Below are 25,406 nucleotides of genomic sequence, written 5' to 3' on the forward strand. Positions count from 1 at the left end.
TTATCACACCAGCATACAAGCCGCACCATTCGAGGCATTGTACGGGCGTAAATGCCGGTCACCTCTCTGTTGGGCAGAGGTGGGGGATAGTCAGATCACGGGTCCAGAAATTGTGGTGGACGCCACAGAAAAGATTGCACAGATACGACAACGCATGGCGGCAGCACGCGACCGTCAAAAAGCCTACGCGGACAAGCGTAGAAAGCCACTGGAATTTCAGGTCGGGGACCGGGTTTTACTTAAAGTCTCACCCTGGAAGGGTGTGGTACGTTTTGGCAAACGGGGCAAACTAAATCCGTGGTACGTCGGACCGTTCGAAATCATTGAGAAAATAGGCAAAGTGGCCTACAAGCTAAACTTACCAGCTGAACTCGGTGCAGTTCACAATGTGTTTCACGTGTCGAATCTGAAGAAGTGCCTGTCAGATGAGACCCTCATAGTTCCTTTCAAGGAACTCACTATCGATGAGCGGTTGCAGTTCGTCGAGGAGCCAGTTGAAATCACGGACCGGGATGTTAAGGTCCTCAAAAGCAAGAGAATTCCTCTTGTTCGAGTTTGTTGGAACTCCCGTCGTGGCCCAGAGTACACCTGGGAATGCGAAGACAAGATGACAGAAAAGTATCCCCAGTTATTTGAAACCAATGCAACCACTGCTGAGGCTGAAGCTACTACTGCGGAATTTCGGGACGAAATTCCAGATCAACGGGGGGAGGATGTGACACCCCAGGAAAACCAGTGAACGACGCAACCTATCTAGCTTCCTCAGTAAGTACGTACCAAATTTCGGGACGAAATTTCTTTTAAGTTAGGATAATGTGACAACTTGACCTTTCGACTTTAAATGCATGTTGACTTTGACTATTGACTTTGACTGTTTGACTTGGTTTACTTGTAACTGGACACGTTGTGTTATAATAAAACGAATTGTGTTTGCTTGTTATGTGTTAGAAATTTAAGTTGCATATGTTGTTTAGAAACTGAATCACTCGACGAAACAGAAGTTGATTCGCCAAATAACCCACTGACGAAACAGAAGTGTGTTTCGTCAACTTCAGTTTCGGCGAAATAGGTCTGATTCGCCGGCCCATATGATTCGTCAAGCCCATTAAGGGCCTAGTACCATTAAAACACGTATATGTTAGACGGAAGGACCACTTTCGCCACACTTTAGCAAAACAGAAACCCTAGAGCTCCTGTGCGCAGACGACAATTGTGTGTGTGTTCCCGAAACCCGCTAGCGATTAACTCATCTCTCCACTTACTCGGTTAGTTGTTATGTGTTCATGATTTTCGATTCATATTCGTGCTATGTTTGATACCATGATTTGCTTGTTTGACCGAGTCTTGTGTAGGCATGTTTAGGATCATAAACGGTTGTGAATGATTGAATACAGTGATCTTGATTTCGTATGTACATGAATGATCAGTTGCATAGATTTACGCGAAACACGATGTGGGTTGGGGACTTATGATAAACTGATCGAGTTGATGTGATTACGTGATTTGGTAGAACTAGAATTATCGATGCTCGTGTCGGTTTGGTGTTGTTAAACGTTATTGATTATGATTTCTGAGTTACGTTTCTTGTACAAGGGTTTGTTGATTCGGTGACTGATGATGATTGCATGACTGTGACGGCTGTCCTAGAATGATTAGGGTTTTCCTGCAAAAACTGTAACTGATTAGCGTGATTGACGTAACCGACTAATGAAGTAACAGACTTGTCAACGAAACAGGATGTTTGGCGAATTAGAAGTTGTGTTTCGCCAAGGGTCCTTAACAAAATAGAAATTAGATTCGTCAAAGGGTAGTTGACGAAACACATTGTGTTTCGTCAACCTGTGTTTCGCCAACCTCTGTTTCGCCAACTTGGATAACCTGCACAGTAAACTGATTTAATTCTGTTAAGTGTTAACTGAGTTAACTAACTGATGTTAAACACTATGCATGACTTATGTGATGTTGACTAGTGATGTGTACTACTTGGTGATCATTTATTATGCTTATACGTGAACTGTATGAATTCAAACTGATTGTGTACGTGCATACTCTAGGACGTGATTGATTTACTTTGAGAACATACTTAGCATACCGAGCAAACCCAAGGTGAGTTCACACAAGCCAAGGCATGGGGTTCCCAGGGTGGGAATGGGGATATAATGATTTACTGTACATACATAGATGATAGAACCTACTGCTATACTAGTAACACTTATTGAACGATCTTCGCACACCTGCCAAGGGTTGGCCGCGATATTATGACTGACTTCGCACACCTGCCTTTGGAAGGCCGCGAACTGTAATCTGCTAATCTTCGCACACCTGCCTGGTAGGCCGCGATACAAACAAACCTAGTCTAGAATACTCGGGAGGAACATCCCCTAATATCTTCGCATACCTGCCTGGGAGGCCGCGATGGAAACTAAAACGATACATGACTTAACAAACGAACAAAACGTTACTCACACTATACTACTACTGAACTGTTAACTGTGAACTCGCTCAACTAGTTGTTGATTATCTGCTGCATGCCTTGCAGGACCTTAGGTACAATACGGAGCTTGCACAAGGAGGAGCGGGTCGTTGTGGGCAATGGATCATGACGCTATGTTTAACGTTTCTAATAATTGAGCTTATGATTTACTTTGGGTTTACATACTTATGCTTCCGCTATTGATACTATGTTTGGTTTGGAACATCAATTGTATTGAATTGGGTTTTACGAACTATCTTATTTATATTATGCTATGTTCAATATGATTGATGGCTTGATCCTGGTCGCGTCACGCCTCCAAGCGGTGGTACTCCGCGTGTGGATTTTGGGGGTGTGACATCTTCCGCTCCGAGCGACTTTATTTGGGATTCGCGTATCGCCTCGAGTAATCGTGGCATAACTATCATCTTCATGGATTTCACTCTTATGGGAGATGGATACTCTTTACGGCTTAACGCATCGGCTACCACGTTTGCCTTCCCCGGGTGATAGAGGATATCACAATCATAATCTTTGATAAGTTCCAACCACCTCCGCTGCCTCATATTTAGGTCTTTCTGTTCAAAGAAATATTTAAGGCTTTTGTGGTCCGAGTAAATGGTGCATTTTGCCCCATATAGATAATGCCTCCAAATCTTTAATGCGAACACTACCGCTGCCAATTCTAAGTCGTGGGTTGGGTAGTTCGCTTCATGTGGCTTCAATTGTCGTGAAGCATAAGCGATAACTCTTCCTCTTTGCAATAGAACGCAACCTAATCCCTGGCGTGAAGCGTCTGAATAGACCACCAGGTCTTCAGTTCCATCTGGTAATGTCAAGACCGGGGGACGTGATAGTCTCTCTCTTAACATTCGAAAAGCCTCCTCCTGTTCTTTTCCCCACACAAATTTCTCTTTCTTTCTTGTCAATTTTGTTAAGGGTAAGGCTATCTTGGAAAAATCCTGTATGAACCTTCTGTAGTATCCCGCAAGACCCAGAAAGCTTCTTATCTCTGTCGGGTTCTTCGGAGAGACCCATTTCATCACAGCATCAATCTTTGACGGATCAACTAAGACACCCTCCGAATTTATCACGTGCCCCAGAAATTGCACTTCCCTGAGCCAGAAGGCGCATTTTGAGAATTTTGCGTAGAGTTTCTCATTACGGAGGACTTCAAATACTTCACGCAAGTGCACTGCATGTTCGTCTTTGCTTCGTGAATAAACCAGAATATCATCTATGAATACGATCACAGACTTATCCAACATGGGTCGGCATACACGGTTCATAAGGTCCATAAATGCCGCCGGCGCATTAGTTAACCCGAAAGACATAACTAAAAACTCATAATGTCCATAACGGGTTCTAAATGCGGTCTTTGGAATGTCTTCGTCTCGTACCCTAACTTGATGGTACCCCGATCGCAGATCTATCTTGGAGAACCAACTCGCCCCTTGTAACTGATCAAAAAGGTCGTCAATTCTGGGTAAAGGGTAGCGGTTCTTTACGGTCAGCTTATTTAACTCCCTATAGTCGATGCACATGCGCATCGACCCGTCTTTCTTCTTAACAAATAAGACAGCTGCTCCCCAAGGCGACACACTTGGGCGTATAAAGCCCTTGTCTAGGAGGTCTTGTAATTGTGTCATTAACTCTCGCATCTCCGTGGGAGCTAATCTATAGGGAGCCTTCGCAACCGGTTTCGCACCCGGATTCAATTCGATATTAAATTGTACTTCTTGCTCGGGAGGGAGTCCCGGCAATTCCTCCGGGAATACATCCGGAAATTCGTTCGCAATTTCAACATCTTCGAGCTTCAGGGAGCCTTGTTGAGTATTTATCACGTAAGCTAAATATGCTCTACTCCCATTAAGCACATACTTGGTAGCTTGAACGAGGGTACATAACTTCGCTTCTATCTTTCTTTCGCCTTGTACATTTAACCGTCTTCCACTTGGAGTTTGGAGAAGTATAGTTTTGGTTTCACAATTTATCTCCGCGTGGTTTTGAGATATCCAATCCATACCCACTATTACTTTAAATTCCCCCAAGATCATAGGTATGAGATCAATGGCAAATTCCTCATCGTCGATGGTTAATTTACAATTCTTACATATTTCGTGCAGCAAATAATTTTTACTATCTGCTATTTCTACTTCTAAGGGCATCGACATTCGTTCAATCTTAAAGGAAGGATGTTGAACGATTTCACTAGAGATAAACGACATAGTGGCTCCGGTGTGAAACAAAACATAAACCGGTACAGAATTTATTAGAAAGATACCTGAGACCACATTTGGCTGGGACTTGGCTTCTTCAGATGTGATTTGAAACATTCTCCCTTTTCGCCCTAGAACCCTCTTGCTTCTTATCTTCTTTCTTTGACTCTTGTGGAAGCTTTGGGCATTCCGACTTGATATGCCCCTTTTCGAAACAGTTGAAACAAGTCTTCGGGTTGTTCGGGCACTGATAAGACGAATGCCCCTCCTTGCCACATTTAAAGCACCCCTTTTTGCCTAACAAACACTCTCCGGTATGGAGCTTTCCACACGTCTTGCATGGCGTAATCCCACCTTTCGACTTACCCTTTCTTCCTTGATCCTGATACTTCCCCTTTTTAGATGGACTAAAACTTGCACCTTTTTCACTCGGTCTCTTTTCACCTCGCTCTTCTTGCCTTTTAATCTCGATCTCTCTATCCCGTGCTAAGTTAATGAGCTCCTCGAGGGTTTCACATTTCGAGGGGGTGATGAACTCTCTAATTTCTGCTTTTAGCACGCCATAGAAACGATTTATCTTCATTCTTTCGGTTGTTACCAAGTCCCCACAGAATTTCATCTTGTCCATAAAAGTGTTTGCTATTTCATTTACTGATTCGTTTTTCTGTCGGAGGCGTAAGAAATCCTCCTGAATCTTGTCGATAGCCGACTGAGGGCAATGATATTTCATGAAGGGCCCCTTGAACTCTTGCCAAGTCATAACTTGCAGTCTATCTTCGCCTACTTCCTTGCTGTGAGCATCCCACCAATCTTTCGCCTGATGGGTTAGTAAACCGGCAGCGAACATCACTTGATCCTCCTTATCGCACCGACTTCGTATAAACACCGCCTCTATATTCGAGACCCATCTTTGACATTCAACGGGATCTATTTTACCGTCATACGTCGTCGGATGGCATGCCATAAAATCCTTATAAGTGCACCTTCGTTCCTTACCTCTACCCTTGGATCCTTCGATTAATTCTTTCAATTCTTCGAACCTACTGGTAATCATAGCATCCACAACCCCCAGAACTCGGCTTTCTACTTCTTGAGCCAATCATGGGAGATTGGCTTGCATAACCCCTTCCGCTACTTCCGTAACTTTGTTCTCGAATGCTTCTTGTCTAGCCGCATCATTGTTATCATCATTATCATCGTTAATATTTCTTGCATCAGCCATCTACACAATGTTATAATTTCGTTTAATACAAATCACAGACTTTCAGCATATCCTTATTCCTTAATCAACATTTACTTAGTTCATCTCATGTCCTTCGGTTCATCACTTTTGATTATCACGAGTTCATTCTGGTTGTAATCACTAATCGTGACTACATACACTTATTAAGCCTTTTATGGACTCTACGTGGTCATAAAATAAGTTTTTAGATAACCCGGCAACACAAAACGTGAAATAAAAAAATTAATCAACGGACTGAATTCCGCTAGCCGTCGCCGACGGCTTCATGCCCCGTCGGCGACGGGCCTTAGATATGCGCGTCGCCTTCATTTGTCCGTAGACAGGAACTTAAGCCGTCTACCAACATAGGGGCGTCGGCGACGGGGTGTTAGGCCGTCGGCGACGGCCAACCATTCTTTAATCCGCTGCAGCTTCGTTTTTTTTTTAGCATTCTAACTCTTTTTCGGGTCCGTTTCCAGCTGTACGGTCCCCGGAATTTATTGTTTCGCTTCTCATAATTATTACTTCACATATTTAACTCAACTTTACATCTCAAACTCATTACATATACTAGCATTTATCGAAAACGTACATTATTACCTCCTTGGCGATCTTGGAGCGAGCACACTTTCGAACGAGTCATCGGTTTGAGTTCAAGCATCGCGTTAAAAGCTCGAATCCCTCAAACCTTGGCTCTGATACTAACTTGTAACGTCCGCTTTTCTTTAATGTTAGATTACTCACAAAAGAATGATTTTTCGGACAACAAAGTATCTATTTGACACATAATAAAAATTTTTACAAAAATTGGGCATGACCCGTTCGTAATACGGACGTGACCCCTGTTTTTGACATATTAAATAACATTCACATACGACCCTTTTGACATTAAAATATCCCCAACAAAAACGACAAGTTTTCGAATCTAAACTTTTAACAAGGTTTGACAAAGTAACAAGACATAGACCCAAAAGCGTGCATATGAACTTGCGGAAGCGCTTGATATAATAAGGCTTGAACATGTGCTCGCTCCGTATCTCCAAGTCGCCTATAGCGGAGTCTTACCTACATTAACAATCAAAATTTAAAAAAAAATTAGTGATCACCCTAGTTAAATCATAATCCTTTCGTCTTAGCTTTATCCATACCAATTATCATTCTTACTTTTACGCATTCGACTACCCAAATAGTTGGGTTAAGCATAAACACCCTCATTGAGAGTTAAGCATACACATTCGACCCATTTAATTGGGTTAGCATAAACACTCTCGTTGAGAGTTAAGCATACATATTTGACCCGTTTAATTGGGTTTAGCATAAAACACTCTCGTCGAGAGTTAAGCATATACATTACTCTTCGTTCTAACCGCTTAACGAAGTTTAGCTTTCACATTCAATATCGCATTCAAAACTACCCGTTAAAACGGTTAGCGTTCATCTTTACTTGACCCGATTTCATTTCAATCGGTCAACATATGGTGCTGAACACAACTTTCGTTAACATAACCAAATCCACAAAGGATTTGTCGCTTACTTGCTACTTGTCACATTTGTCATACAAAGATAGTTCTACATCAAATTATATATAAAAGAGAAAGTGTAACAAGGATTTGTATGCAACGAATCATACCTCGATCCTGTGCCCCTTCCGATTTCTTAGCACTCGAGCCCTCTTCCTTCACGCCTATATCAACATAATCATTCGTTCATTTAGTATCCCAAACTTTGTTCCATTAACTTCCAAATTACACATAATGGTTCTTTCAAGCATTTCATCGAACACATGGCGGGTTTCGCATTTTTGGGACTTTTACCTATCTTGCTAAAACATGTTTTTAAACTAGTTTTCCACAATCATCCTACAATAATCAATCAAGCTTAGTTCCATATCAATTTATCTAATGTTTATACATCATGGGCAAGGTTATTCATCAACAATTCACACACATATAAATACTTGATCATTCTATCCCTAACAACTTCTCATAAATTGGGTCTTGACTATTTAACCAACGAAATTTGCTAGTAATCAGGTATCATTCTAATCTTACATCATAATCTTAACTATATTTCATAAATTTCATGTCATGCATTCAAGATTAGATCAAAACCCACTTCCTACAATTTATTAAATCATGAAATTGAACTTACCCCTTTCAATAAACAAGATAGGAGCTTGAGATTTCCTGATTATGCTTTCAATTTCTTTGAATTTCTTTAGTTAATCTTGTGAATTGGATTGAGCTAGGGTTTTTCCCCCCTTTGGCCCCTTGTTGATCGAACAGGACTCCCACACACGTACTGTGTGTGGGTTTTTGTTAATTGTCATTTTATCATTCTCATTTTTAGATAGTTAAAGCTTTAGTCCCTCTATTTTCATCATAATTTAATTTAAGCATCACCTTTTAATTATTACATTTAACTTATGTATAATAAATATTTTTGGGGTGTTACAGAGAACCAACGGAATGGCTCATCGAGTGGTGAGGAAGTAAGAGGAGCAAAAGGTGCAGATTGAGGGGCCTGAGAAAAAGTTGCTGAAACGTAAGGGTCATGACTAGGCTACTGGCCTGAAGTACCTTCCCCTGGACGGGGTACGGGTATGTCCTGCAACAAAACGATAGGTAAATCAACACGATGGACATCAGACTCCACATGATGAAAAGGAGCAACATCAGCGGGGGTGCAGGTGGGGGAATAAGTGGCTCAATAACAGGAGGATCAACGGGTGCAGGAACTGGGTCAGGTATAAGGGGTGCAATGTCAGGTAAGCCAAAAGGGATAGGGTCATGATCAGGTAAGGGCTCAGGATCAGCAGGTACAACAACAGGCTGATCAACAGGAACAAAATCTAGCTAAGGGTCATGCTAGGGATCGTGTGGAGGAGATGGTGCAACTGACATGGCCGTATCAACATCAGAATCAGTGGCATAGCATCGTAATCCAACTGCCTGCAAAGCTGAAGATGTCACAGACTCAAAGGAATCTGAGATAGAGTGCAAACTAGAATCAGAGGAAAACTCAATAACGGGGATCTCAAGAAGTGGAATAGCAACAACGTCCTCGTCTAGCTCTCCATCACCATGAGCGTCATCAGGAGGACCATCAACAAACAGATCAACAGCATCATCAAACAGATCACCAAAAGGCCAATCCTTAGGAGGGATGACCACTAGAGGAACAGGAGCAAGGATCGGTGCCACAATATGCTCACCATCGGGATGCCCGATGATAAGATGATCATGGACTGGAATGGGAACAACAAAAGGATCCTCGTCTGGAATACCATCAGCAAGCGGTAAGTCATCTCCAAAGTCAGGCAACACAAACGGCTGAAAGTCATCGTCGTCGTCTGATAGCATATATGGGTCGCTCTCAGTATCTGATGTAAAGATCTCCGGCTCTGAGGCAATCTCGTCATATGAGACTACAGCCATAGGGCGTTTCGTGTATACAATGAAAACATGTTGTAAAAATATTTTCGTCAGAGCCCTAATGATTGTAGTCTAGACTCGAGAAGGAATCCTAGTTCGCTATAATCGAAGCTATGATACCAAATTGTCACACCTTGACTTTTGCGGAAGCGTGATTAAGTGTGACTTGCTTAATATCATTGTATTCAACCATAACAAACAACTATATGATAAAACACAAGATGTTCATCCATTACGAATGTTTTAAAACATAACAACAACATTGTTTTGAAGACCAAACACAACTTCAAATCCAAAATACATACCATGCAAATTGTTTAAGAGTTCCACAAGGACTCGACAAAAGATTCTACTAAAACTGGGTTTCGGACTATGTATCTTATCCAGGATAAGACACACAACCCCAAACCCCTAGACTCCGGATGACCTCTTTTATTCCAAACATTACTTGAAACATCCAAACGCCCACCAGATCCATATTTAATTCCTTGAAATACATGTAGTTTGAAAATATCAACAAAAGTTGAGCGAGTTCATGTGTTTTGTAAGTGTGCACGAATAAACCTTTGTAATCATTGTAAGTATGTATGTATTTGTAAAACCCTAGTATGAAAGCAAACAAGGAAAATAGAAAACAAATCATTAATGGTTTGCAAGGCCATTAATATGTGTGACGTGATGCAGGAAGGCTCAAACCTAGCAGATTTTGCACCGGGCTTCAGTTTGAAGACATAGTCACCTCATGGTCCAAACCCCGGTCCACATGGGTGTGGGCTCGCTACACCCAAATAGATCTATCACTCATGTCCCTCGGTCCTACTATGAGGATTAATGGTCTTAAGCGTTGTACCCACCACTCACAAGATCTAGCAGTACCTTTCCTTAGCTAACCATACCAAATGTAATTGTATGTAAACAGTTTGTAACATGTACTTCACCCCTGAAGTTATAACATTGAAAACAGTTAAAAGAAAAGGGGGGGACATGAACTCACGGTTTTGCGTTCTTCGTATCCAACTGTAACTCAAAGTTTCCTCTGGAGTACACGACTACCTACAACATACTACGATCTATTAGATGAGTGAGTCGTGCCTTGACTTAGTATTAATTAGTTTCTTTGAGTTACGTTTCATTGTGTCTTCAATATCATTCCAAGTTATATAATTATTTATTAAAATAATAAATATTTTAACTTAAATTATATTTATTAAATTTTGGAATATTAGTTAAAATAATATATTTTAACTTGTTACCTTTATGTATTTATACATGTATATCATTCCCAAGGATGGGTGTATTTGTATTCGTATTCTTGTACTTGTATATTTTTGCCAAGTTTCGGTGGCGTATTCCGGTGTGTATTTATACGTACGACAATACGTATTTTCTTGTAATTGTTAAGTATTCTTATACTTTAATTTTTGTATTAACTTTTCCGGAATAATATCTTTAATAATAATACATCAATATATATTTCCAAAATATATATTTTGAGAAATATTACTTAGAAAAAATATTCATAATTTTTCCCTTGGCAAAAATATTTATAAATTTCATACAAGTCTCAACAATAACATATTTCCAAGTCTAACTTAGAAAATATATATAAATCCATTTCTTCCAAAAATAATACATTTCAAGTTTATTTAAGAAAATACATTTTCTCCAAAAAATAATCTATTTCATGTTTGTTTGAGAAAATACATTTTTTTCTTCCAAAAATAATACATCTTCTAATAATTCCAAGAAAATATATATATACTTTTACTTGCCAAAAATAATATATTTTCTCCTTGTAAAAAATATGATATATTTTTGTAGTAATTATGAAAATCACATTTTCATTCTCTTGGTGTCCAAAATACCAATTACCAAAATATACTTGTAAATAATTTTTCGGAATATTTTGTGAGTTATATTCCTTTGTTCGGTTCGTCCAATATTTTGGGTATAATTTATATGTTCATTCCCTTGGAATTTTGGATTGTAATTTTTGGTATTTTTTATGAGTTATATTATTTCAAGTACTAAAATAACATAACTAATATACATAATATACAAATAATCACACACATGGTGACTTCTAAATATATATTTCCTAAATACATATTTAGTTACTTTTATTTATAAAAACCAACCTCCAATATTTATAATTTTTGACAAAATTTATGGCAAACTTTACATGAAAATTCATGGTTAAAAATATACTTGTAAATATTTGTTTAAAAATATTTTTCTAAAAATAGAGGTTTCCATACCTTCATGGCATATCATTTTCTTTTGTAAATCAACACAATCAATAACAAGTCAATCTACACTTACCAATTTGCCAAAATCAAGCATAAACTACTATCTCATGAACTTGAAAATTTATAAAGAATTGTAGTAACTTACTAGTGTATTAAGTAAGTCATGTTACCATTTAAAGTGTGGTTGTTTCTTTAAAAACATCATTTTTAAAGAAATTAGTTCTTTACAACTTGTAATTACATTTTCTAAAAATGTTTCTTCTTGGATTTTTCTTGTTAAATACATGATCCTACACTTTATTAACCACCAAAAATATGGTTTATTTCTTTAAGAACCAAGATTAAGTAAACTTTGTATTTTTAACTTGGTTTCTTGAAAAATCATTCTTGAAATCTTAGATTTACAACACTTGGAATGGGATCAAATACAAACACTTAAGTTTGTAAGAACCATAAGAACCAATACATAATTGACAAGTGTCCATCAATAAAAAATTAGTTTAGGGGTAATTTAGACTTTTTGACCATATTTATTTATAACTAATTAAAAATAATTACAAAAAATATAATCAGCACAACACTATATAATTAGCACAACATCATTAATCGTTCTTCATTATCAGCACATCGTCCTCGAATCGTTCTCCATTATCAACATAAACGACATTAGCACAACATCTTCAATCGTTCTCCATTATCAGCACACCAGATGTGCTGATTATATCTACTTTTGGTGTTTGTTTGTATTATTTTGTAACTAACACATAATCAGCACCTTATTAGCACAAATATAAAACACCTTTTGTTAACTTTTTTTAAAAAACACTTTTATAAATACAAAAAGGTATAGCAATATGGTACTCATATTAAAGATAAAAAAATACTTGATTTTATGGTATATATTTTTAAAAAAAATAATGAAGTATATAAAAGTTATTTTAGTTTAAAAAACCTTGGTGGAATTTGTATTTAATAGAAAATGGTCAAATGACTAGCAATTTTACAAAATTACCCCTAATTTGTTAGTAGTAATTTTCAATTATAAGAGTTTTATTTATAATCAATATCAACCCTTGATTTAAATTAACAATGGTTCAGATCTGTTCTTACGGTTCTTATAATTAGCACTGTTTGTACAGGATCTCAACCCTACAACACTTACACCTTACTTTGATCATCACTTTAACAAGAAATCAACTTATTCTTTCAAGTTCATGACTTTCATGAGGATGATCTATGGATCTTTAACCCTTTCATCCTCTCATCCTGCTAGATTATGTTTTTAATCATTATCTAGCAAGATCATATGATGATCTACATCATTAACATAATCAATCAATCATCAAGTAGCACAACAACACTACACAACATGATTTCTTAAGATTTTTAAGCTTATGTTCATGTTTCATGTTCTTGATTCTTAGTGTTCATCATGTTTAACAACATGTATCACTCTTTAACCACTTAAACAACATGTAAAATGAAGAGTATGACGTTCTTACTACTAGCTCAAGGCTAGGGATGATCAATAGAAGAAATGAAGTGGATAAAAGCACAAGAGAAAGGTCCTTTAGCTTCAAAAGGCTCCAAGCTTTCTTATATGTCTTCTAGCACTTTTGGATGTTTATGGATTGTATGGAAAATGAAAGATGAAGATGATGGTGGTGTGGGGGTGTTCAGCCGAGAGGTGAAGATGAGGAAGAAGAAGAAGAAGAAAAGTGTTGGTGTTGTGTGATGAGAATGAAGGTATGATACTAGTGGGTTAACTTATAATCTTTCCAACACTTCAAAATCTAGTGGTTAATGTGTTTTATAATAAGAAACATGATCCATTATTATAACAAAATAAAATCTCAAGGTGGGGCCCTTGTTGGCCGATTACTAGGTCGGGGGGGGGGGGGGGGGGGGGGGTTCTAGATTAGGGGTTAACTAGATAGTTAGATTTCATGGTTAGAATTCAAGTATCTACTTAGGTGTTTAGTTATTTGTATGATATATAGTGTATTATGATGTTCGGGGACCATAACTAGCTTGGTAATGTTAAACAATGCTTCTAGTGAAAATTTGGTTTTTCGGGTAGTGTCCGGTTATTCGGTTGGTTACCAGTTCGTTAAGGTGCTATACTATGCAGTTTAGTGAGCTTTATGCTAACTTTTGTGACAGTTTTAATTCTCGACACTTAGGAAAGCATTTAGGACCATTTAACCATATTTCTGCATGATATTAGCATGTTTAAATGTTGAAAATTGCTGATTTTTGCTGATTGCTGCAGTTTGTGTAAGTTTTAGGCACTTTCCGGCACTTAAACTATCACTAGGAAGGCAGTTTTGTGATCCTTACTTTCCTACACACTATACTTGTGTAATACTTGGTTTCTGGCTCATTTTGTGTCTCAATACAATGTCTGTCTATGTACTGGACTCCGTCAGCATTTTTCTGAATTGTCTGATAACTATGCTAACTGTGTTTCGTGCATCATTTGAGTCAATAAAGTTCTCATGAAATAATGATATGACATTAAGCAATATGTGATGCACATGTATGTATATGGCAATAATCAGAAAGCAATTCAAGTCATTAATGGTAATTCAGCACAGTCAGTAAGCACTAATCATGGTTTAATAGTTGTACGGATACCTGGAATTTTGACAGTTGTCACATTATATTCCAACAAGCTATGCTAGACATTGGAAACCATCTCCGCAGGAGTGCTTGCCCCTGTAGTTATGTTTCCACTCCTCATAAAAGCAGACGTCTCATCATTAATTTCAATAACTTCATCACAATCCGAGTCATCATTTTCTACATAACCATCGCTCGCACCAAGACAATCGAAATAAATACGATTTTAAAAACATGTAGGAAGTGAGACAGACAAAACATTATATAGGCTATTTCTAACTATCGCGTTTTGGTTTATAAATATAGCACTTAATAGAATGAAATCTCAAATCCAAACACACCTTATTAGTTATATTATTATATAATCCTATACAAGATACATAATTATATTCCTAGAAAAAAAAGCCATAACAATCTTCTTAAGATCCATGAAGTGACTCATTAACTAACCCATAGTATATGAACAAAAGTATCAATCAAACCATGGGTCTTCAATAATGATCTTTTCCAGTACATCAGGATCGATTTCTAGTTCTTCCAAATAAGATGGTGCTTCTAGTGGCCTCATTTGATGCTGCCTCGAGTTCATTAACTTCCGGCTTTTGTCCTTTCTTATTACCTATAACTTTCTCATTACCTGTAACAATCGCCAACAAACCAATCTTATTTAGTCACGTAACATTTGCCATTCAGAAAAAGAAAGTACTATGTTGGAATGGAACACAGATGCTCTATAATTTCAGCTTATTAGGGGTATCGCGTTTACACATAGTAGGATGAGGATCAAACAAACATTGTAAGTAATAGTTAAAATGGGCCAACTTAGATCAACCTACTAATATAAATTTCTCAGCTATTTTATTTTCCGTGACTTTTAAAGATAACGAATGTATCAATCTTTATTGAAAAAAGTTTATTATTATAATGACAATCAAATTGTAAAATAAAATGATTTTTCAGGTTTGAGAAAAATGCAATTTGTGTCCCTGTGGTATGTCCCAAACATCAACCTGAGCCCCTAAATTCATTTTTTGGTTTTTTGAGCCCCTGAGCTTATGAATTTATAACAGTTTGAGTCCCTACCGTCAGTGTTCCGTCAGTTTGACCATTTGACAAGTGTGAAAAGTCCTTTTTGCCCTTAACCCTTAACATCTACACTTAATTAGCAGTGGCAGAGCAGTTCCATCATCTTCCTCACACTTCTCAACAAGATCTCCCAACTCCCAACACCTTCATCTTCATCGATAACAATCCATCATCTCCCAACTCCCAACACCTTCATCTTCCATCACCAGTTCCATCATCTTCATCTTCATTGATAACAATCCATCATCTTCCTCACACCTTCATCTTCCATCATCAGTTCCATCATCTTCATCTTCATCGATAACAATCCAAGGTAAAATCGACACTATGTTTTGTGTGAAGAAATTGTTTGTATTGATTTTGTTTGATTCTTGTGGGTTTTTGTCTCTTATATCAAAACAGAGGGTTATCTTCATACGGGTTAGATAACTCATATACGGAATGAATACAGTACTAAATTCATTGTACGGTTTGATTCTTGTGGGTTTAGGGTTTAGGGTATCAAAACAGAGGTTTTGAATTTGTTTTGGTTTTGATTCTTGTGGGTTTAGGGTTTAAGGTATCAAAACAGAGGTTTAGAATGTGTTTTGGTTTTGATTCTTGTGGGTTTATGGTTCAGGGTACCAACTAAGTATATTGTTCAAAATGCATCAAAACAGAGGTTTTGAATGTGTTTTGGTTTTGATTCTTGTGGGTTTAGGGTATCAACTGAGTATATTGTTCAAAATGCATCAAAACAGAGGTTTTCAATATGTTTTGGTTTTGATTCTTCTGGGTTTAAGGTTTAGGGTATCAACTGAGTATACTGTTCAAAATGCATCAAAACAGAGGTTTTCAATGTGTTTTGGTTTTGATTCTTGTGTGTTCATCATATTGATTTTTGGTTTGATTCGATGATTTGGGTTCCTCATATTAAGAACTGATCGGATCAGTTTCGGATTGATGTGTTCCTCATATTGATTTTTGGTTTGATTAGAATGTGTTCCTCATTTGAATGTGTTTTGTTGTACAGAATGGCTGCGGATGTAAAGATACGCAAAACACCAACTACGAAGGCGAGAACACTTGACAACCTCCTAGAAGATGGTGCGGTGCACATAAGGAAGTGATTGATATGAATGAATATAACCCCAGGGGAGCTCTTCGATTTTCCTTGAAATTCCAGAGCTCGCTAATTACATATCTGCCACTTGGGTTATATTCATTCATTGGGTTATATTCATTCATATGAATGAATATAACCCCAGTGGCAGATATGTAATTACCTACACTGGGGTTATATTCATTCATATTTGCTACATTCCGAAGTGCACCCGTCAGTAAAGATCCACAATTGCTTGTGGTGGTATGACGTTTTGTCTCTGTATTGTATGTTACAGTCTTTTGTTATCGAGTCTGTAAGTTCCGTCAAGTCTACGAAGTTGGTATGACGTTTTATCTCTGTATTATATGTATTAAAAGTTTACATTTAATATACAATTTAGGCTTTAAGAATTTGTTATATATAGTATACATTTAATTATTAGATTGCATTTATTTAAAAAGAGTTAATTATTAGATTGCATTTATTTAAAAATAAAAGAGTTAAATTGAATTATTAGATTTCTTAAGAAAAAAGCAAAAAATGAATTTAGGGGCTCAGGTTGATATTTCACTCATACCATAGGGACGCAAAGTGTTATTAATATATGCCAAAAGACGGTCTTACCCCTGCCTCAAACAGTCAAACTGACGGCAGGGACTCAAAGTGTTATGAATTCATAAGCTCAGGGTCTCAAAAAACAAAAAAATGAATTTAGTGGCTCAGTTTGATGTTTGGGACATACCACAGGGACGCAAATTGCATTTTTCTCTTCAGGTTTTAATAAATACACTTTAGTGTGGTTTTCCACCCTTTTGGTGATACATTATGTTTCATTTTTAAATCACTTTCCCTTGTTAGAAGGAAAGGTAGTCTGAATTGACTTAAGAATAGCAAGTCGAGATGACATTCCACATGAATGCCTAAAATAACAACCAATTGAATGGTGAGTTACCTATACCATATTTTTCGAGTTGAAGTTTTAATTTCTTAACGTTTTCAAGCTTTTCACTACTTTTTAGTATCATATTTTCAACCACGTTAGCCATGTTGACGATTGTATCCTTGAGCCCGTGTACTGAACATTTTATTTGATCTTCGAAGTTTGATAACCAAATGATCTTATTCTCTTGGTTTTATTTTTTCTTTAAAGTTTGATAACCAAATGATCTTATTCTCTTAGTCTTGTTGTACTGTTTTCAACCGATTGTTGAACATTTCTAGTTCCGGTTGTTGAACATTTTTAATTCCCATTAGTTTTAGATGTTTGCTTCTTCTCTTAATGTTCGCTTAAAAATCATACCTCCCTTGTCGAAACCATGGATTTGCGTATTCATCTCTTTCATGGCTAACCTCTTTGAAACCCTTGTTGAAAAAAAAGAAGAAAAAATTGTTAGATACACAAGACATTATCACCGTTTGATTCATAGAATTCATAATCTTTCGAAATAGACAATAAAGTTGAAAAAAAAAAAAAGCAAAAATTCCGTACCTTAAGCTTTTTTAGACTTTTGATGTCAATCAACCAAAAAGTCAAACGCAATTCCTTAAAATTTGTATTTGTAACCCAAAGGTCTCAGAAAAGGTCAATACAAGCTTGTTGATCATGCCTTTGGTATTCAAGAAGAAAGAATGGAATCGATTGGAGTTCGAGCATGAACATTTTCAAGAAGGGAAACTACACTGCTTAAAACCTACCAAAAGGAAGAACCGAGGATCTAATGTCAACAACAAGCCTTGCGTCCCTACCATTGAACTCAAAGCTACATTCGATAAAGTAATACGAGACCAAAAGCAAATTAGCAGCAGAACACAACAATTTAAATATGGGTTATTTTACAACCAAGTTATCAATAAAAATATCTAAAAAATGCATAATAAAATTAAGAAATAACAACACTCACATACTTATTCAGTTGAGAAATGAAGCTAGCTATCAAGATGACTAATTCTAATGTAACAAGGGAGAGTCTGTGAGATAAAAAGTTGTTCATCATCGGATATGATGAAGGTGGTGTGAGGCGAGCCCCAAGAAATGATGGAATTTGTCCCTTTATCGTCAACCATTGAGTATAGTATGATCACGAACGGGGCTACACCATGGTTGTCTTCTATCATCTCTCTCGTTTTATTAGCCATTGGACATTGTGGTTCCAATCTCATCGTGACATTGCGGCTAGTACCACCATGATCACCAATTGCTTCAACACCACAAGATATTTTGCTCAAACCACCACCATCACCGCTACCTATTTCTCCGAAGACATGACTAGTTACTTGCCCATAACCAACAACATTTCCTCCCCCATTGCAACCACCATTTCCACCATGGTCCATGGCACCACAATGCACGTGAACCATTAAACACAAATATATTCCGTTGGTTGTAGAATGTACAATATTCTTATTCCTCACACTATATGTGAGAGAAAAGGCGAAGTAATATTTATTTTATTCAACAAAAATATTTCAACTACTTAAGTTGTTTGAGAAAATGCGAACTAATATTATTTTTTCTCTTCAATATGGAATACACAAGCGATCAAACAAAAATACCAATTACAATGGTCAATTGATATTAATTGATTATAATAGTAAATTTATATGTTGTTAATTGTAATTGTAAATTTCATTACTTTACTCTTAATAGTATTAAGGATAATTAACCTCAACTAATTCGAAACGTATATCACTCTATAAAAAGAATAATAATAATAATAATAATAATAATAATAATAATAATAATAATAATAATAATAATAATAATAATAATAATAATAATAATAATAATAATAATAATAATTAAGATGTGTGTATACATAGGGGTTGAAATTAAAATACAATTCATCAAAGCAGATTCGAAGCCCATAGTTCAATATACTTGACGATTACATTACGACTAAAAGCAATTTTGAAATTTGATAATTACCTTTAATATCTATATTTGCTATTTGCAAAGAAATGCCCATAACATAATAATTAAAAGCGTATAATAATACAGGTGGCAGTCGTTACCGATATTCTTTCAAGTCACAGCAAGACAATTGTGATGGGAATAGTCATTATGGTTTTTCTACCTGTACGCAATTGGTGCACAAGTTGTGTTAAACAACATGTAGCAACATAAAAAGGTAAAAATTTAGAAACTGAAATAGAGAAGATCAAGTAAAGTAGGTTGTTGACGAGATGTAACTCGATGTTTGTAATTCGTAAATGGACAGAACGAGTTAGGGGAAAATTGTTTGTTATATTTGGCTCGAGTCCCTGCCAAAGATGAAACGCCTCATCCAGTCTGAGACCACCAACGACCTCGTACGCCAACTCACTTGCTTGCTGTTAAAATCAAAAGACGAAACAATACAAACATTTTCAATACACAGTGATCATAAGAAGAGATTAAAACAAAGACGATTTTTTATGACCAATTGTGTTTTTAAAATATTGATTTTATTCCCTGGTTAAGAAATATAAATTCAATTGTAAATACACCATACTTTTTCGGGTAAATTGACTGCACTTCTCAACACTTTATTTGTTGTACGTTCATTTCTTATTTAGGAATACATATGTATGTACCTTGCATAAACCGAATACCATAGCCACTGAGAACTGTGCCCGATAGAGACCCAATCTCCAGGGAGTTGGGCAGCTGTTTGCTCTCCTCCTAATGGGGCAAATTGACCAAGATGTTTGTATCTACACACAACCAACCATACTTGTCTCAATATGTTACTACCATCATTTTCATTTTTTTCCATGTTCTGTGCATAGGTACCTGAAAGGACGGAAACGATGTCGTCCTGACTCTCTGAAACGTATTGGACCTTCCGGATGTTTCTCACACTTGTCCATGCGGTTGAAACAATCTGCAAGGTAGGTGCCCTGCTGAGCTGCAACCTGCATATTGCCAAGCATGAAACTATTTAATCGGAATGACATAAAAACCCGAAGCGCGACATATATATTCGAGAAAAGTATTCTGGTACAAGATCTGTTTTATTTTTCTGTACCACCAATTTGTTTTTGTATCTAAACTTTTTAAAATAATCTCTCTATTTTTATCCTTATCATACTCACTTTAGTTTAATAAACTTATGAGGTTATAGTATTTAATACTATTTTTTTACATAAATCGGTATACCTGTTACACAACAGGTAATGAGAATTTGGGTACCCGGAGGGTATTGGACGCGGTTTGTCAATTGGGTATGAAACCGGAATTACCTGTACTTGTCTCACACCCGGCCCATTGCTACCCTAGATGAGTATTCATGTAATAAGCTTCTCTTTCTTATTCATTGTTTTTTAAATTTTGTTTACCTGGGCGGTTGCTGGGAAATTCTTCACCTGAGAATCGACTTGAGATAATGCTGATTTAAATTCATCAACACTGATTTCTTTTACAACATCACCCTTGGTCTCCTTTAGTAGATCAACAATGCTGCTCATATTCTTATTCTTTAGATACAGTTGCACCTGAGGATATCGATCGCATATGTCATTAACCGCGTCTTGGAACTCTTTAACAGTCAATGTTCCAGACTGGTCCTTGTCAGCCTTTTCAAATATAGCTGAAATATCCTCCTGCCAATCAAGCATTCAAAGTCAGCCTTTTTCTTACATATTGAAACAGAGTGACACATACATATATATGATGATGTCAAGATTGAATGTACCATGACTTTACGCTGGTTTATCGTGGCACAATCCCCTAGTGCATATATGTCGTTGGTCCCTTCAACTCGAAGCCATTCATCAGTAGCTAAAACGCGTCGATTCGCCTATGAAGCACAAGACACACATAACATTTAATAATTAATATGTAAACTCGCCGCCTAAAGAAGAGACAATACCTGCCCGATTTCCTTCATAAAATCCAACACGACGGGACGAGTGGCAATGCCTGTTGACCATACTGCCATCCCATAGGGTATAGTTGAGATTTTCCCAGTTTTGATCTCTTTTGTTGAAATTTCTTTATCTGAGACATTGACCACCATTGATCCTGTTTTCAAATCTATACCATCTCTATGGAACTTTTCTTCAGCGAAAACCGTGATTCTTTTGTCAAACCTGCAAACCAAAGGGTATTGTAAGCACACATATATGGAATAAAGCTACACCCGGCAATTATTTATGACCCATTCTTCAAGAAATTGCTTCAGTCAAGTTTATGAAAATGACTAAAAAATGAAGACTTGAATAAAATGAGTACAAAAATGAAGACTTGTGAGCCCAAAAAAGGCCTTACATGTTCAGAATATGGTTAGTTGCCTCCAGAAGTGATATTTTCACAAAGTCTTTCACGGTTGGGTACAATTTAACCAAGTCCTCTGATACAAAATCATGAAGCTCAGCTGCAAACTCCACACCGGTTGGACCACCACCCACAACAACAAACTGAAGCATCCTTTTCCTCTCATCATCACTCACATTAGGCAGGCTCGCCTTTTCAAAGCAATCGATTACTTTCCTGCGAATCTTCTGCGCATCTTCAACTTCCTGAATTGGAATCCCCCTAAATCATTAGGATTATAGTAAACCAACATAACTGACTTATAGGATGCGTACACAAATGTCAGGTGAATTACCTTCAAGTAGAGGCAGTTTTCTTCCACGCCAGGCGTGTTAAACGTATTCACACGAGCTCCCATGGCAACAACCAGGTAATCATAATCGACAACAAATTCTTCCTTGTCATTTTTAGTTGACCGGCAATACACTTTCTTCTTCTTTGCATCAATCTTATAGCATTCAGCTTCACAAAAGTCAACGTCTACCTTCTTCTGTTACAGGTCAATTAACAAACATTGATACATGTTGCAAATGCTAATTGTCACACTGTGACTTATCTAATTTCCACACAAGAATATATAAACCACTTTAGTTACCTTTTTGACAATGTTGCGAATTGGTTCCACAACGCTGCGCGCTTCAACAGTGCCAACTGTTACGCTTGGTAGTAAAGGTGTAAATGCAAAGTAATTCCTTGGTGATATTACTTGGACGTCATAAGAGGGGTTCTTAAGATTCCGCAAGAAACTTGTTCCAGCCCAACCAGTGCCAAGCACGACAACCTTCTTTTTCTGGTTACCCACATTATCATAATTTTCACTATTTGCAACTGAATAAGCCACAACACCCCCACCACTGAAATGATACATGTTTTGAAACCAATAAGTTCATGAACTAAACCATAAGACATGATAAATGAAGTAGTTAATTATAGCTATATTAGAGAAGGTATTGTATTTGGCAAGAAGTAAAAACAGAACACACGCACTTGTAGGGGTGTGCATTGACCGGACAGGACCATTGTATGCTAACATGTTTCATATGTTTACATGCATAACCTTTCACAAAACACATGAAAACTGTTACTTAGATGTTTCCATGCATAACCTATCACAGAACCTAAAAATTTTCGGCTTCAAGCCGGAACGAATTCACCTTCAAAACTAAGACCCATAACTGAACCGGATATTTTTAATCAGTCTGGGCTCAGGTCAGTCTTTGGTTACTCGGTCCAGCCCGTATTCTTCGCAGCCCTACTAGAGTTTTTACACTTGAAACATTGAGTTAATGTGGTTCTGGCATGAAGAACCTTCATTGTGGGCTCTAATGTGCATTATAGGTCCTCATGGTTATGGTTGTTAGGGGCAAGTTGGTTTTTTTTTTTAATTTTATTTTATTTTTTTTTTTTTTGAATGACAAATTTCTTTTAATCCCTTGTTGTCGTTTGTGGGACTTGAACTCAAGACATCCCTCTTCTCAACCTAGGTGGCAAGTTCGTTTAATAACAATAATATGTTGGTAACCTTGAGGACCAATAATCAAGGTTGGAGAACTCGCTAGTCGCTAGCGGGTCGGTGAGGTAGGGACTAGCGACTACTCGGGATTACTCGGGATTAATCGGATCGGACTTTTTATGTATAATTTTAACTTTTTATACATATATACATATATTTTTATACGTAATTTTTTTAAGTGGACAAGTTTTGACCGGAATCTGGGAGGTTTTGGCCGGAATATGTGTTTTTTTCCGATTTTTTTTTGTTTTTTCCGATTTTTTTTGTTTTTTCCCGATTTTTCCCGACCTACTAGTCGCGATTATGGCCGACTAGCGATTTTTTTACTGATTAGCTGAAAATTACTCAGTTGATGGGCGACTAGCGATTAGTCGGCGATTAATCGCCGGCTAGTCGCGATTTTTGCAACCATGCCAATAATACACTCGTATGTGTTGCATTGAATATATCCATAAATAGTGGGAGAGAGAAACAAAGGCAATTAATTGTCTTGTGCAACGTCTCCAAAGCAATGGATTCATTTGCAATACTATTCTCAACATATTATTTATTAGTTATCTACCAAGCTACAAATGAGTTAAAGAGACAAACAAAACCTTAAGCACATTAAGCGTTAGTTGCACCAAACTAACCAGAAATAAATGATTCGATGCAACAGCAACCTAAATTCGTAAGCACATGCAATATCAAATAAAAACTCAACACAAATCATGATATGAATCGGACAGTACTGTGCTGCTAAAGATCATTAACACGCCTGGCATGTCACCATTATCAGCATATAAGTCATAGCATTGTAACATACCACGAATAAAATCCGGTTCATATCAAATCTGGATCTAATATGCTTCAATACGGCAGTTCATAAGATATAAAAAATAATAATGATAATAATAAACTAAAATCAAGCAAAACCTAAGACCACCCGTACTGGGCTTGGTCAGGCGTGTTTTAGAGCCAAGCACGCCCCATCACGCCAAGCACCCCACCCCCGTGGGCGGGTTTGGGCGTTTTTTTTGCAAAAAATAAGTTGAGGCGTTTTATATATCAAGCCGGAGAAGAAAATGGCTTGACCAATGAGAGTTATCTCCTTTCCCTTTAGCCAAACAATTTTTTTTCATGCTTTTTTAATTTATTTAATTCTTTACACCACTATTATCATAATGTCCACATCTCCACTACACCCATTTTAGAAAAACGCCCAATAATGCCCCTTGGTGACTGTACTCCCATATGGCGGAAAACGCCCAATGATAAGGACGTTATTCACCCTTACGACTACGCATGGTCTAATCGCATTCACACAACACAGAATAATAATAATAACACGTATGAATTAGTATACCTGAGTGCAAAAACCACTAGAAATTTCGAAAGAGACGGATGTTCACGAAATGTCCTAGAAAACCTCTCATACAAATTCAAACTCCCCATTTTCGCTTCAAAACTGAAAACAAAAAACATATCAGAATTCAGATCTCAACTGCAAAAACACGTCGAAGAAAGTTCTTACGAATTCAAAGAATTAATTCCAATGTGGACTCCTTGCTGCAATAACAACAACAACAAAATCAATGAAAAAGTAATTGCACATATTATAAAATTAAAACGAATCAAGACAGGAAGTTACATTTTTTAGATACCAAATATGTGGGAGGGAGAAAGTGGTGAGTGGTTTAGTAGGGTTTGGCACGCGAATATGGATGCCTTGGAGAGAAAGTTTTCGGTCTTTCCTGGATTTCCGGGGTCATACCACGTGTTCCGCACTTTTATTAGAACATATTATTCACTTCTTGACCGATTTATTTTTCACTCGTTGACAAATTTATATGAGGGAAAGCTAAATAGCATTTGATCTCAATGTCCCACATTCTAGACTCACATTAGTCATTCTTATCAATTGGAGAGTTTATCACGGTTCATTTTGTGCATTACGTTTATAGTTTAAACTCGATTCATAAGGTTAAAGGATATGGTCATAACCCTTCATATAGGGTCATGTTAATCCACCATCTAAACCCACTCTCTTAAGGGTGTGGTTATTATTTTAATATATTTTTTTGTCTCAAAGTCATCAAATGGAGGGCCATGGTAATGGTGGTTTAATCCACGTCAACCACCATCAATCAAGGAGGGAGTGGCGCATCCTTCCATTCATGTTCTTAAGTGGCAAATCATGTTACAACTAGTCAACCATGACCCCCACACCCT

At 37.1% G+C, this 25,406-nt stretch overlaps 2 protein-coding genes and 1 long non-coding RNA gene across 4 annotated transcripts; all 3 read right to left on the reverse strand.

Moving 5' to 3' along the window:
- Positions 1–4,789: 4,789 nt before the first annotated feature.
- Positions 4,790–5,656, reverse strand: LOC110869691 (zinc finger CCHC domain-containing protein 9-like). Its single transcript, XM_022118950.2, has one exon. It carries the CDS (start codon positions 5,654–5,656, stop codon positions 4,790–4,792), a length of 867 nt encoding a protein of 288 aa, XP_021974642.2.
- Positions 5,657–6,842: 1,186 nt separating this feature from the next.
- Positions 6,843–8,201, reverse strand: LOC110935626. Its single transcript, XR_002589267.1, has 3 exons — positions 8,066–8,201; positions 7,545–7,598; positions 6,843–6,979 (listed from the first exon to the last, which is right to left on the reverse strand). It is a non-coding gene; the product is annotated as an uncharacterized LOC110935626 (long non-coding RNA).
- Positions 8,202–19,433: 11,232 nt separating this feature from the next.
- On the reverse strand, positions 19,434–24,962 carry LOC110944999 (external alternative NAD(P)H-ubiquinone oxidoreductase B2, mitochondrial). 2 transcript variants are annotated; one of them, XM_035989798.1, is made up of 12 exons: positions 24,826–24,962; positions 24,709–24,743; positions 24,541–24,642; positions 22,278–22,536; positions 21,978–22,169; positions 21,638–21,888; positions 21,240–21,459; positions 21,063–21,167; positions 20,707–20,970; positions 20,162–20,283; positions 19,963–20,082; positions 19,434–19,719 (listed from the first exon to the last, which is right to left on the reverse strand). In XM_035989798.1, the coding sequence occupies exons 3-12, from the start codon at positions 24,627–24,629 to the stop codon at positions 19,632–19,634; spliced, it is 1,710 nt and encodes a 569-aa protein (XP_035845691.1). In that variant the 5' UTR covers positions 24,630–24,642; positions 24,709–24,743; positions 24,826–24,962; the 3' UTR covers positions 19,434–19,631. The 2 variants fall into 2 exon arrangements, with proteins under 2 accessions (XP_035845691.1, XP_022042332.1); XM_022186640.2 differs by having other exon boundaries at positions 21,978–22,172.
- Between the last annotated feature and the right edge of the window lie 444 nt (positions 24,963–25,406).

Source organism: Helianthus annuus, chromosome 1, assembly GCF_002127325.2.
Source record: "Helianthus annuus cultivar XRQ/B chromosome 1, HanXRQr2.0-SUNRISE, whole genome shotgun sequence".
NCBI lineage: Eukaryota > Viridiplantae > Streptophyta > Magnoliopsida > Asterales > Asteraceae > Helianthus > Helianthus annuus.